The sequence below is a fragment of the Vigna umbellata genome, chromosome 1 (genome assembly GCF_029865625.1).
Source record: "Vigna umbellata cultivar VRB3 chromosome 1, Vumbellata_1.0, whole genome shotgun sequence".
In the NCBI taxonomy this organism is placed as follows: Eukaryota; Viridiplantae; Streptophyta; class Magnoliopsida; order Fabales; family Fabaceae; genus Vigna; species Vigna umbellata.
In genome coordinates this window covers 68763094-68778430 of record NC_142165.1, presented here as the reverse complement: position 1 = coordinate 68778430, position 15337 = coordinate 68763094, and the positions used below count along the sequence as shown (strand labels likewise).

At 35.9% G+C, this 15337-nt stretch overlaps 1 protein-coding gene across 1 annotated transcript; it reads left to right on the top strand.

Annotated features, from left to right (window-relative positions):
- The first annotated feature begins 6912 nt into the window (after positions 1-6912).
- On the top strand, positions 6913-14564 carry LOC124837109 (cullin-3A-like). Its single transcript, XM_047312391.2, has 2 exons — positions 6913-7486; positions 12324-14564. The coding sequence occupies exons 1-2, from the start codon at positions 7326-7328 to the stop codon at positions 14359-14361; spliced, it is 2199 nt and encodes a 732-aa protein (XP_047168347.1). The 5' UTR covers positions 6913-7325; the 3' UTR covers positions 14362-14564.
- Positions 14565-15337: the final 773 nt, after the last annotated feature.

Genomic DNA, 15337 nt, shown 5'->3' with positions numbered 1-15337 from the left:
AGGGCTCATAACTCATTAATGTGTGCTCTCTAAAGAGGAATATAGAAAAATTCATCCTTATAAAGGAGTAAAGGAAATGTGGGACACTTTGATTGTAACGTATGAAGGATCACATAAGGTCAAAAGAAACTAGCTCAATGTGTTGGCCAAACAATATGAGTTATTTACAAATCAAGCATCTAACAACCTGTCTAAACTGTCTAACCATCACTAAAGTTGTTAAACGTGTTTCCGCAAAAAGTTTTCCAAAATACTATTCAACCCCCCTCCCCCCTTCCTTTACCTTTTTCCCCCTTCTAGTGTTTTTCAGTTATTTCAGGTTTAAGACAACGTAAAGCTCAAGTTCCATTCCTAGATATAAGCTCCGTTAGATCTCTTATTTCAAGCCTAGGATTCATTAGATACTTCCGAAAACCTAATGAACCACAAATCAAGCTATCAATGTCCCAATTTCAAGCAAGCATTAAGAGTAGAAACAAGAAATTAACATTTAATGGAATAGACATAGATATAATTAAAGCATTCACAAGATACAAGAGAGTTCAATAGCTACATCTACCCCCAACAAGATGGGTTTGGCTCTTCATTACCATGGAGAGCCTTAAGCTTACAAAATAGTCATGGAAGAAGATAGAGAAACCAAGAGGAAGAAGGGAGTGTTTCCACAAGCCCTAACACGCGTCCTAGCTCTCCTCATAGTAAAATCACGCCTCTAAACCACCAAAGACTCTTCTCCCTCATAAAACCAGAAGAAATAGGGCAAAACTTGCCATGTCAGCATCTCCTCGCCTAGTGTATAGTGCATGTCTCCCAGTGAAGTTCTTCAAACCACTAGAGTTTCTTTTTACTTCTCGGGTTGCCATTTCAAGCAAGCATTAAGAGTAGAAAAAAGAAATTAACATTTAATGGAAGAGGCATATATATAATTAAAGCATTCACAAGATACAAGAGAGTTCAATAGCTACATCTATCCCCAACAAGACGGGTTTGACTCTCCATTTCTATGGAGAACAAAATGGCCATGGAAGAAGATGGAGAAACCAAGAGGAAGAAGGAAGTGTTCCCACAAGCCCTAACACCCCTCCTAGCTTTTCTCATAATGAAATCGTGCCTCCAAAGCACCAAATACTTTTCTCTCCTCGTGAAACCAAGAGAAATAGGGTAAAAATTGTCATGTCAGTATCTCATTGCCCAACATACATTGTCTGTCGCTTAGTGAAGGTCTTCAAAAACAGTAAAGTTGCTCTGTGAAGTGAGCTCGCCCAGCGACAAGATGTGGGAGCCCAGGGGTGGCTCGCTTAACGACAAGAAAGTGGTGCCCAGTGCCCCTGGACTTGAAGAACTCATTTTATTTTTGTGTTTCTTCATGCTTCTCTAGGTTTCCATTTCAAGCAAACATTAAGAGTAGAAACAATAAATTAGCATTTAATAGAAGAGGCATATAAGCATCAAATACTTTTCTCTCCTCGTGAAACTAGGAGAAATAGGGTAAAACTTGTCATGTCAGCATCTCATTGCCCAGCATACAGTGTCTGTCGCCCAATGAAGGTCTTCAAAAACACTAAAGTTGCTCTGTGAAGTAAGCTCGCCCAGAGACAAGATGTGGGGGCCTAGGGGTGGCTCACCTAATGACAAGAAAGTGGTGCCTGATGCCCCTGGACTTGAAGAACTCATTTTATTTTTGTGTTTCTCCATGCTTCTCTAGGTTTCCATTTCAAGCAAACATTAAGAGTAGAAACAAGAAATTAGCATTTAATAGAAGAGACATATATATAATTAAAGCATTCACAAGATACAAGAGAGTTCAAGAGCTACATCTACCCCCAACAAGATGGGTTTGACTCTCCATTTCCATGGAGAGCCTTAAGCTTACAAAATGACCATGGAAGAAGATGGAGAAACCAAGAGGAAGAAGAGAGTGTTCCCACAAGCCCTAACACCCCTCCTAGTGCTCTTAATAGTGTAATCATGGCTCCAAACCACCAAAGACCCTTCTCCCCTCTGAAACCAGAAGAAATAGGGCAAAACATGCCATGACAGCATCTCGTCACCTATTGCACAATGCCTATCGCCTAGTGAAGATCTTCAAAATCACTAGAGTTACTCTGTGAAGTGAGTTCTCCCAACGACAAGGAGGTGACGCCCAATGCCCCTAGACTTAAAGATCTCCCTTTTTTATATTTCTTCTTGCTTCTTTGGGTTTCCAAGCTCTTCGGTTTGGTAGAGGTTCTTCCTAACATAAAATTGAAAAAAAAGGGATTCTAGTATTATTTACTTAGTGTAGCCCAAAACATAAATATACACAAAAACAAGATAAAAGTGCGGATTTAAGCAAGTTATAAGTTATAGAGGAGCTGATTTTGTCATAGAAATTAGGCTTAGATAATCGTAAGAATTAACATTTTCACTTATAAGGCAACACCTCAAATGGAGTCTTGAATCCATTAGTTATGGATGAAGAATGGCTAGGAATCATGTTGTGCAAACCACTTTAGTCCAATAACTACTATTTAACTTAGACCAAGATAACATAGCCTTACTCTCTCAAATAAGGTTACGTTCACATTTTCAGAGTTCCCATTCTACTATGGAGTATGAAGAACAAAATATGGCCTTACAACAATTTTATCTTTACCAAATTTATTAAACTCTTTAAAGTAAAAGTCTAACCTATTGTTTGTTCTTGGATATCTAGCCCCATTGTCATGGTTAAAAATAAGAGCATACAAATGATTGGAATTACTGAAAGCTTCAAATTCCTTCTTCATTAATGTCAAAGTCATCCTTGAATAATCATCAATAGAGAGAAAGTACCTTGTGTCTTCTAATGAAGGAAATCTCAAAGGACCCAACAATCAGAATGAGCATTGATACAATCAAGATATAAGATGATACGCTCTAACGTAAAATGATACGATCATATCCAAGAAAGAGCATAATCATTCTGAGTTTAAATCTCATGAGACACAAACAAAAAATAAATCAGATAAAAACGCGAAATAATACAAAGATGAAGATCTCACATTCTAGCATATTGATAAGTCAATAAAAATTCGCCACAAAAATAGTCATCTTTGATAAGAATCAGAGTTGAAGATGCTACTATGTATTAGATTGATAAGTCAAGAAAAATTCACCACAAAGAAATCTATCTTTGATAAGAATCAGAGTTCTAATCCAAGAGCTAAGAGAATCATCTCTCAATGAAAAACCAATTTTCATATAATGATCATTCAAGGTGTCTACAAATGTATTTGGTGCCCTATATTTAGGCACAAATGTTTAAGCTATCTAAGAAACCCTAAAAGAAAATCGAAAGACATTAAGTCCAAAAATAACTTGAAAATTCAAAAATAGACTAAAACTCATCACCTAACAAATTCACTTGTCCAACGATAGTTACAAAGTGTTAAAATTTTTAAAAAATTACAAATAATTTTAATTGCATAAAATTATTCTACAATTGTGCTCCAAGTCATGATTTTCGTGTCCTTTAAATTTCAATCTTCATGGAGTATGATGAACTTCAAGGAGGATTGTTCTTCGAAGTGTTTGCTCTTTGTCATAGGTCATTTGAATTGCAATGGGTCTTCCTCAAGTTTTTCTTGTATAAGATCAAGAAATACATTTCTACGATACCTTCCTTCTTAAAGAGAATTTATGCTCAAATTCTTTTTGTATTTAGATAGTGTTTTATCATGTTAGGAATCCAAGTGTGAGTGCAAGTCCCACATTGGATAAAAATGAAAAAGTAGAGCATTATATAAAGCTGAAAGACCCATTAACCCATTGTCTTAAGATTTTGGGTAGAGAATGGTGTTAATCCCTTATATGGTTGGGCTTAAATCTCAATGGTGTTTGTGTCTCCTTGGTGAACTTCCTCCTCGATACACCCAACGGTAGTATTAGAGTTGATGGTTTGTCTTGGTGATTGACTCAAATGAGTATAATGGTCCCTATATCGAAAGTCTTCTTAAAAAAGGGTTTCAGAACGACGGTACGAAGGACTACTCGTGGTTGTGGTTGGTTGGGAATGCTTTTACTGGAGGGGGATTGTACCAATGTGGAAGGGACTCACCCTTGAGAGGGAGATTATTGGGAATTCAAGTGTGAGTCCAAGTCCCACATTGGATAGAAATGAGAAAGTTGAGCACTATATAAAAGTGAAAAACTCATTAACCCATTGTCTTAAGGTTTTGGATAGAAAGTGATGTTAATCCCTTATATGGTTGGACTCATATCTCATTGGTGTTTGCCCAAAAAAGCCTCATCTTGATAAACCCAACATATCGAACATAGTTCAACATGTATTATACATTACTTTCATAATTATGCTACATGTTTTAAATGCAATCCTCACAAAACTATATAACCCCATTGGTTGGTTACAATTAAACCACACTTACACACACTTTCATCCTAATTATGTGGAGTCTATCAGAGTGGAAAATGATCTATCTTGTCCTTCAACGTTACCATATAACTTCTCTTTTCTTCTACTCGCATCACACCACGTTTGACACTCCAAGTGAAACTCTCGAGCATGTAGTGTATCTAGTTTAGCCACTGAAATCAAGTTCTCCTTCAGTTTGGTATATGATGAATATGAGACAATGTTCTCACTACATTATTTCCATGTGTATTTTGATAGACCCAATGCCCATTTGTAAGGATTATCATTGCCCATCAAAATATTATCGGTAGCTCTTTCTTCATATGTACTAAATTAATTTCGATTTGGGAACATGGATAGTTCAAACAAAGTCTACAATCTAAGCTTCAGAGTTTCCGGCTTCTTACCTATTGCAAGCACCAAAATATCTTGATCAAACATAGAACCACCCTGGACTATAGAAGTTAAAAAGTTTCGTTCCCATCTCAAGAAACCATCTTTCTTTCACTGATTCAATTTTTTTTCTCTAATTACACTTGTCTTTGAATTATCTTAACCTTACATTTCTTTTTCTGGCTTCTTAATGATGTAATCCTTTCCTTTTTATTTTATAAAATATCCTTTTTTTTATGAAAGTGACCTCTATGCAAGAGGAAAACTGCCCATATCCATGTTATTTCAAGAACATAGAAAATCCATGAGTTAACTGCCCATATCCATGTTATTTCAAGAGGAAAACTGCCCATTTGCTACAATATTAAAAGTATTTAGTTACACTCTTAAAGCATAAAATGATTGTTATTCTTTCCTCTAATGAGAGTTGCAAGCTATTTCATGTTAAAAAAACATTTAATGTACGAATTAAACCGATTATATTGAAGTTTATGTTACATTTGGTGTTGTTTCTACAACGTAATTAAATGGATTAGATTATATATGATCCTTCGGTAGTTTAAAAAAATTGCAAGAGGAGAAAAAGACATCCTTAAAACATATTTGAAAGTTGCCTCCCAGCTCATTTAGGAGTAATATCAAAATTTGCATGTCTTCTAAACTAAAATATGTTTAAACATATAAACTAGTTATAAAGACTTTATTTACAATGCAACAACAATTATGACCATAAAACTTTGTATTACACTTTGATGTTGTGCATGCAATGTCATAGATAAGTTATTAGCAACTAAATGGTGGTTCGTTTCTTTTTTGCCTTTTCAGGTATCAGAAGAGACCAAAGCTGGCTAGAAAGAAACACTATAAATGATCAAGTGATTACATAGAAAAAGTCATGCAAACCCTTGTTTCTGCTGTAGAGTGTAGTTCTCTATTACTAGTTAGATGTTATTCTTGAAGTCATTAAAGAAATAAAATTGACCATTAAATCACTTTTGGTGTATAAGAACGAAAACATAAGTGATTGAAGTCTTTAATATTTTCCCTTGTGTTTATTTTCCAAGTTCAAGTGAGATATCTCGATTTTCTTTTTTTTTTTTATGGACCCCAATCTCTAGCATTTTGATTATAAAGTAAGTTGTGATTCGTGCTTGTATAAATTTGACAACAGTGAAATTATTTCAAGCGAACCAATTTAAATATAGAAGTTTTCTGTAATGTATAAGGATTTGGTTACTTGCTCATAAAACTTGCAAATGATTTATTCTTTTTTATATTTTTGCTTTTTAATACGTATTTATTATTTTTCAAGGATTGGATTAATGATAGAAAAAATATAGATAAATAATGTACATAGAAAAATAGAAATATAATATTAACGAAAATTTCTGAAACCAGTAAGTTATGCATTTTGGAAGGTTACCTAAAGTTGCCATTGAGTTGCTTGCTACATAGGCTTTCCTAATGGAAAGAACAATTGGAAGGAATACATTCACCCGGGCTTTAAACCGATAATAAATCTAAAAATATGTTTAAATTTAATCTATATCTATATATTAAGAAGATTTTTCTTTTTTCTATACATATTTATTTTTCAATTCTAGCTTTTAAACAAATATTTTTAAAATTAAAATTATTTTTTTACTAATTTTACAATTTAATTAGTTTTCTTTTTATTTTAAGTGATTATTTTTACCATCCTTTTAAATTTAACAATTATTTTTAATTGAAAATTTATCTGCAAAATAAATAAAATTTATCTCAATAAAATTTTAAAAATTATTTATATTTATTTTTATAATATTAATAATAACAATAACAATAATTTTATTATTTTTGATTATCTAAAAAATAAACACACAGGTGTTTTTCTGGTTAAAGAATAATTTAAATTACTAAACAACTATTTATTCCTATTTTTCATTTATTCTCATGCATATTTTATTTCAACTAGTAATTTATTTTTAAAGGAAGCACCTTATTTTATAAAGTTAAATGCATCTGTTAAGAGTTAGATGTCTCAAATCCTTTTCTAAATACGCTAATAATTAAAACATAAAATAGTGTGCACTGTTCATCAACATTGCAATTATTATTATAATAAAGAGGCGCTGAAATAATTCAACTACGAAACGTGAAACTTCGAAACGAAACGATTCGTAGCCTTGAAACCAAACTTGAAGAAAAACAGAAAGCAGCCGTATCATCGTCATCCTCTCTTCCTTTGAGAAAGCAAACAAGAAAAAACAGAAATCAAGAAAAAACAGAAATTACTCTAAATTAATCGCAACCCATTCATCGGCTCCAAGTGTTTCAAATCAAATTTCATGTTAACCCAATTCTCTAATTTCCACAATGATTTACCAGCGCGCCAAATTTCCTATATAAAACGAAATATGTTTTAATCTTTCACCTCAATCTTTACGGCAATCACACCAATCTAGCGTTTTTCTCTAATCTGGGGCGGTTTTGGAATTTGGGTCCGAAGAAAGCTTTGATTTTTGGTTGTGGGTATTGAGATTGGGATTAGAAGCTGAAAATGAGTAACCAGAAGAAGAGAAATTTCCAGATAGAGGCGTTTAAGCATCGCGTGGTGATGGATCCCAAATACGCCGACAAGACATGGAAGATTCTGGAACATGCGATTCACGAGATTTACAACCACAACGCCAGTGGTCTCAGTTTTGAAGAGCTTTACAGGTTCCCCTTTTTCATTTTTCTTATGATTACTTCTAATATTCGGTTCCCCAAAACAAATCTTGTTTATGCGTGATAAGCATCTGTTTGGCTGTGCGCCATCGATTATGTAGTTGTCTTATCTTGATCTGAATAAGGTTCGGAATATGATATAGGGGAACAACTTGTAGGATTTGAGGTGTTTGGATTGTTCCAGTGGGTGAGTACGAAAACAAATCCTATCATGTTTTTTGGGTTTGCTAGCATTTTTTTGGGTTTTTCATGGCTACTGAGTCGATGATGAACTATATAATTGAAGGTAACTTAATTAAATCGCCAAGAAAGTCAATTTGCTGCACAATCTTTTGGTGTTGAGGATCAGCAGCTATATGTGACTGGTGTTGGAATTAATTGTTCTTGTAGTTCATCCTTTTATTTTGCGTCATGAAGCTATTACATAATTATGAATCCTTGTGTTGGGGATCAGCAGCTATATATGACCCACTTTTCCATCATTGCTTTAAGCACTGAAAATTTTTGGATTAGTTGCTCAATAGTTTTTGGCTATGGCCCAGGAGCATATGAAAAAACAGATAAACAAGTGTACGAGGTTTGCACAATTGGAAGAAGGTGGTATATTTAGAGGCTAGCCCATACTGATGGCGTTCTGTGGCTAAATGCAGAAATTAGATACTTAGCCACAGGTCTTATGACTAATTTCAGGTGCTGGATATAGTGGGATTATGGGCTCTGCCTGCCTGAAGAACGACATTTGATTGGACAATTGCAGTTTGTTTCTTGCTTTTCCAGGAAATGATATTTTCTTCAAGTAAAACACAATATCATTTAGTAGAGCATCTGTTCATTGGGGATCCTGCCCAATCAACATCTAAGCACCTAGAGACTTGAGTATTTCCTTTATCTTCATATAGCAAACTTTGTTCAGAAGCTTTTTTTTGAGGTATCTTAGGATACAGATGGTAGCATTCCAATGATCAGTATAATGATCTTGCATGAACTGACTAACAACACCACTAGAAAAAGAGAAATTAAGTCTAGTAATAGTAAGATAAATAAGTTTCCCAATTAGTCTTCTATATCTTTCTAGATCAGAGAAAGATTCACCTTATTATGCAATTAATGTTTTATTTGGGTCCATAGGACTATCCATTAAAGCATTGGATTTGTCATTTGGGTCCTGCATTTTGTAGATAATAAGAGAAGGTGATGATGATTTACATGGATTCTGAATAGGGTTTGGGCTGTTAGGAGCATGAGAAACAAATTACTCAACTAATCATATATAGGGAGGACTTGTTGGACAAAATGAACATCTTGGACAAATGGAGGGAAGAAAGGAGTCTTTTCAAAAAAGGTAACATTGATAGACATTTACGACTTCTTGGTTTTAGGAGAGTGACAATGATACCCTTTATGAACCAATAATAACCCAAGAAGACACATTTAATAGCATTGGTAGAGAGTTTATCCGACCCTTGAGGTATATCATGAACAAAACATACACAACCTAACACATTAGGGAAATATGAAAGAGAGGGTCATTTGGAAATAGAATAGAATAAGGAACCTTATTGTTGAGAGAAGAAGACAACGATGTTAAAAAGAAAACAAGTAGTTAAGACCACATTGCCCCAATGATGGAAACCTTATATATTGGCACAAAGCAATAAGGTATAGGTAGTTTCAACCAAGTTTCTATTTTTACTTTCTATTATATCATTTTGTTGATGTGTGAGGACAAATAGACTAGTGTAAAATGCCATGTGAACTTAAAACCGTAAAGAAATTAGAGGAAAAATACTCTCTGACATTGTCAATTCTTAAACTTTAAATTACTTGACCAAATTGATTTTTTATTTCATCACAAAAGATGCAAAAATATTTTTAGCCTTTTTCCAAAACAAGTTGCACATTTAGAACAATGTAAGAGTATCCAATGATTTTGGTTGGACAAATTGTCGTGGCAAAGTAAATATTGATAATCAAATTTCTTCCACTATTTAGCTTGATCGGATGGTACATTACTCCCATCTCTTTCAAGTTGATCATGAAAACCTTGGCAAAGGAACCAAAGTTTAGCTGAGGCAAACCAAGAGAGATAATTTCTCCCATTCAGTTTTTGAAAAGTAATGGTAGGAGTTCCCGAGCAAGAGATGACAAGTTTAGTAGCCATTTTAACAAATAGTTTATCACATATTTGACCTTCAACCAAGCTAGTAATGGGGAACCAAAGGGCATAGCACGAGTAATATGGAGGAGGTGCAATGTTCTTCCCCTGAGGGAAAGGCAGCACATGGCCATCATGTGTCTAATAGTGTTAAACGAAAAACTTGCATGTAGCTGCATGTGGGGCAAATTCAGCCTCCGGAACTGGCAGATTTGGCCATTGCTTGGAGAGACACTTCAGATCTGGTGGTGGTTGGAGAAAATTGTGACAACGGTGTAGACTTTGCCAGACAAGACTAAGACTAGCTGAGCAAGATTGATCCACTTTGATACCAACTTGAGATAAATAAAAACATGCAGTATGTTTTAGAGAGCTTGAATCAACTCTCGTGTTCTCATATTTATATTGATAGTTTTATGATACAATTAGTAGAGGGAAGATGTCAGGGTACAAGGTATATGAGAGAAGAAGGTATAGGAGAAAAGGAGAAGGGCACCGAATGGTGGAAGACGGGGAACGACCAGGCCGAACAGTGGAAGGCGGGGAGCGATCAGGCCGGACGGGGAACAACAGGGAGCGAGCTGGCCGAACGGTGGAAGGCAGGGAGCAATCAGGCCGAAAGATGGACAACGGGGAGCGAGCAGGCCGAACGGTGATAACGGGGAGCGACCAAGCCGAAAAGGGGGAAGCAGAGAAAGGTCAAGCCAAAAGGTGGTAGGTTGTGGGGAGTCGAGCCGAACGACGGAAGATGGTGGGAGCTCGAGCCGAGCAGTGGGAAGCAGTGAAGGACCTGAGGTGAACGGTTGAAGAATTACCATCCTAACTGTCGCAGCAATTAGGACGGGCGGGAACTAATTATAGTAAAAGGGAGTCACATTCGAGGAGAATATCCAATATAAGTTAATTAGAGTAAATAAATATATATTCCTGGGAAATATTTAATATAAGATATTTATAATTAAGGATATATATCAGGGAAATATACGGGGGTATATTTATATTAAATATAGGGATATTTATATTAAATGCAGATATATTCTATGAAATATTTATTATGAGATGAGCGGGAAATAATTAGTATAAATAAAGCTAGAGGCTATTGTTAGGGTTAGGCTTTTGATTATTGAGTTTTGTTAACAGGCGGCTATGCGTCCTGTGAGGGAGGTTATGCTCCCAAGTAATTGAAGGAGGTTATGCTCCCAATTATTGTTTACTTTTGTTTATTCAGATATTACCATCAATGAAAGAAATTCTGTTCATTATCATTCAGTCATTGTCTTTTCTATCTACTGTGATCGTGTCTTATTATGTGTCCTACTCGGGTACGTAACATAAGAGTAAAAATGAAAAGACATATCTAGAGTCCAAGGTACAAAGATATGTACAACACAACACTTTTTCAATAAAACCTATTTAAGACCCATTGTAACAATTTTGCATGAAATAGAAGCATTTCCTCGGAACATGCACCAACTAGTGGTAGATTTCCTTGGACCTGGACAGCCATCCCAATCAGCATCACTATGTGCTTGGAGTTGGAAAAATTGAACCACACTTTGAGGTACCAGTGAGATATTTATTGTGCGGTTTGCCAAACCGCTTAAAAATGGAACTGTTGTGGGGTTTGCATAAACTTACTATTAGTGTGTAAAGAAGAGAGAGATAGTGATAGTGACAAAGATAAGCCTACCATCTAACTTTTGATGAGCTTGTATCAATGAAAGGCACAACCAAAAGATACGTAGAGTGAAGTATTTAGGCTGGTGATCAGATAATTGAGTGAAGTGGGACTTATTACCTATTGGTGGAGATGGCTATTTGTTAGTGGGATGAACTGTAGTGGAAAGGGCTTCACACCAGGATCAGAAGGTGTGTTTATTTTCAAGAAAATCATATTTTAGCATGTCATGAACTACGTTTGAGTTGGGATGTCCAAGACACTTGTGTCACATTATCTGGACAACATTTCCATCTTTTCCCCCTTGAGGAGAAGGTGAAAGTTTTAGGGGCGAGAGAGTACTGATGGGAGTTTAACAGTCAAAATAGTGTATGTAAGGGAGGAAATGTAAGGCTAGGATCTGGGGAGCCAATGAGACTAAGTCTCTTGAATTCACTTTGCTTGTATTTCTGATTTCGTTGATCAAGAGTACTGAACAACATTTGGGTGTATTTGGCCCTAAATTTCTTCATTCATTTATTGTTTTTCCTCTCAAAACACTAGTTGAGTCTACCACACAAGGAAACTGTTGTTGTGGAGATCTATATTGATATTCATTAATTTATAATATCTTGTTGAAGTTTATAGCCAAACTTCCTTTACTATCTCTCCATGATTACTTTGATAATACCAAATGGATAAATTATTTTTGGCATAAACATGAATTTGGTTTGTGAAATTTTCTTATAGACAAACACATTAAGAGGGAAAACCTTGACCTAACGGTAAGGTTGTTGCCTTGTGACCTAGAGGTTATTGGTTCAAATCATGATAATAGCCACTTTGCTTATGGAGGTAAGGCTGTGTACATTTGTACTCCCTAGACCCCACTAGGGGGAAGTCTCATGCATTAGGATTACCTGCATGTACACATTAAAGGATCTTATGCTTATTTTTCTTTACTCAAGGGAAAATATATGTTTCTAATTTTTCTCCTTCTATTTGTGTGGATTCAGAAATGCGTACAACATGGTGCTTCACAAATTTGGTGAAAAGCTCTATTCAGGGCTGGTTGCAACAATGACTGGACATCTCAAAGATATTGCTCAATCTGTTGAAGCTGCTCAAGGAGGATCTTTTCTGGAAGAGCTGAACAGGAAATGGAATGATCATAATAAAGCATTACAAATGATTAGAGACATACTGATGTACATGGATAGGACTTACATTCCAAGCACCCAGAAGACTCCCGTTCATGAACTTGGGCTGAACCTGTGGAAAGAAAATGTCATTTATTCCAGCCAGATCAGGACTCGGCTATTGAATACACTTCTGGAATTAGTACATAGTGAACGCACTGCTGAAGTTATTGATAGAGGAATTATGAGAAATATAACAAAAATGTTAATGGATTTAGGCCCTTCTGTTTATGGGCAAGAGTTTGAGACTCATTTTCTCCAAGTTTCAGCCGAGTTTTACCGGGTGGAATCCCAAAAATTCATTGAGTGTTGTGATTGTGGCGATTATCTGAAAAAAGCTGAGAGGCGTCTGAATGAGGAAATGGAAAGAGTGAGCCACTACTTGGATTCCAGAACAGAAAAGAAGATTACTAATGTGGTGGAGAAGGAGATGATTGAAAATCACATGCTAAGATTAATCCACATGGAGAATTCTGGCTTAGTGCACATGCTTTGTGATGATAAATACGAAGATTTAAGTAGAATGTATAACTTGTTCCGTCGTGTTACTGATGGTCTTTCAAAAGTAAGAGAGGTGATGACTTCACATATGCGAGAGTCTGGTAAACAGCTTGTTACTGATCCTGAAAGATTGAAGGATCCAGTTGAATATGTGCAAAGGCTCTTAGATGAGAAAGATAAATATGACAAGATTATAAACTTGGCATTTAACAATGACAAGTCTTTCCAGAATGCTTTGAATTCCTCTTTTGAATATTTCATCAACTTGAATCCTCGCTCTCCAGAGTTTATTTCACTATTTGTAGATGATAAACTCCGGAAAGGTCTAAAAGGGGTTAGTGAGGATGATGTAGAAGTTACTCTTGACAAGGTGATGATGCTATTCCGATATCTCCAAGAAAAAGATGTATTTGAGAAGTATTACAAACAGCATTTGGCTAAACGGCTTTTGTCTGGAAAAACAGTCTCTGATGATGCAGAGAGGAGTCTCATAGTTAAGCTCAAGACAGAGTGTGGTTACCAGTTTACATCTAAACTAGAGGGAATGTTTACAGACATGAAAACCTCCCAGGACACGATGCAGGGCTTTTATGGCTGCCACCCTGAGCTAAGTGATGGCCCTACGCTCACTGTTCAGGTTCTTACAACAGGGTCTTGGCCAACTCAGTCTAGTGTCACGTGCAACCTGCCAGCAGAAATGTCTGCTTTGTGTGAGAAGTTTCGGTCATATTACCTTGGTACGCATACTGGCAGGAGATTGTCTTGGCAAACTAATATGGGCACAGCAGACTTAAAAGCAACCTTTGGGAAGGGCCAGAAACATGAGTTAAATGTTTCTACATATCAAATGTGTGTTCTCATGCTGTTCAATAATGCTGATAGACTTAGCTACAAGGAGATTGAGCAAGCAACTGAGATTCCTGCTTCAGATCTTAAGAGATGCCTGCAATCATTGGCTTTAGTCAAGGGAAGAAATGTTCTTAGAAAGGAACCAATGGGTAAAGAAATTGTTGAGGATGATGCTTTCTTTGTTAATGATAAGTTCAGCAGCAAACTGTACAAGGTAAAAATAGGAACTGTAGTTGCACAAAAGGAATCCGAACCGGAGAAACAGGAAACCCGACAGAGAGTGGAGGAAGACCGGAAGCCCCAGATTGAAGCAGCAATAGTGAGGATCATGAAATCGAGGAAGCAACTGGATCATAACAATCTTATAGCCGAGGTCACGAAGCAGTTGCAATCACGTTTCCTGGCAAATCCAACAGAGGTGAAGAAACGGATTGAGTCTCTCATTGAGAGGGACTTTTTGGAGAGGGATGGTAGTGACAGAAGATTGTACCGATATCTTGCCTAGAATTGAAGAACTTGTTTCAGCGATCACAATGTATCTTATGAACCTGGTGACAAATCACCTTTAAATAGCATCATTGATTTCATTGTACATTAATTTGTTTTCTAATTCTTTGTGATGTTTCATCTTTTAGTATCTGTATGACTCTATTCTCAAGCAAATTAGGGTCCTTGCCACCCATGTTTGTAAGAGGTCAATTTGAGGAAGTCTTGTGTACTTTATCTTGATAACATTGTTTGTTGGCAGCTGGGAGGTAATCGCTAAATTCTTGTATTCAATTGGAGTAAATTATAACTTTGTTTAAGAAAAATTGAGATGACATTTATTTAGTACGTTACGGACTGACACCTTTCAGTTTTCTAAATACCAAGGTTCTTTCATTTTTCCTTATCCAATGTTGTCTTCCAAATAATAAAAGTAATTGTTACGCCAAGTTTTTCTTCAATGCCGTTAAGGTAATTGTTGCCGTCCGCCTTTCAGCTAGAAGAATCCCCTGCTAACCTTGCGGCTGCGTCAGGTTACTGTTAGAGAAAAAATAGTTTAGCTCTTGAGCCCTTTGGTATGGATAGTGAAGTTATAATTTCTTATTAACTAACAGAATATCGCAGACAACACTAAGTTTTTCGTCTGCTTCTTAATACAATGAACAGTGAGGGGAAAAATGCTAAGTCTTCCTTTCTCTTTGGTTCTCCTATCTCCTCTTGAGTGATCCTCTCAAATTTCAGTTCATAAAGCTGAAGAAATGTAGCAGTAGCAGTAATTATATTATTGTAATTTGTAATAACTATTAAAGCAACATGAAAGTAGCAAGTTCCACAAGGACAGTTTCTTGACAATTACAAGACTTTTAGCTCTTCACCATCAAAGTCGATGAAATGAAAATTCTCTTCCGCTATTTTTCAGTATACAGCTACTGTAACCATTGTTGTTGTTTTAACGTGAGAAATTATACCGAAGCATAGTACGAGAGACATCAGAC

Bases quoted from the DNA above. Each gene is read 5' to 3' on its own strand.
- LOC124837109 (XM_047312391.2), top strand. From the start codon at position 7,326: ATGAGTAACCAGAAGAAGAGAAATTTCCAGATAGAGGCGTTTAAGCAT. The intron at 7,487-12,323 runs GTTCCCCTTTTT...GTGTGGATTCAG, and splicing joins AGTTTTGAAGAGCTTTACAG to AAATGCGTACAACATGGTGC.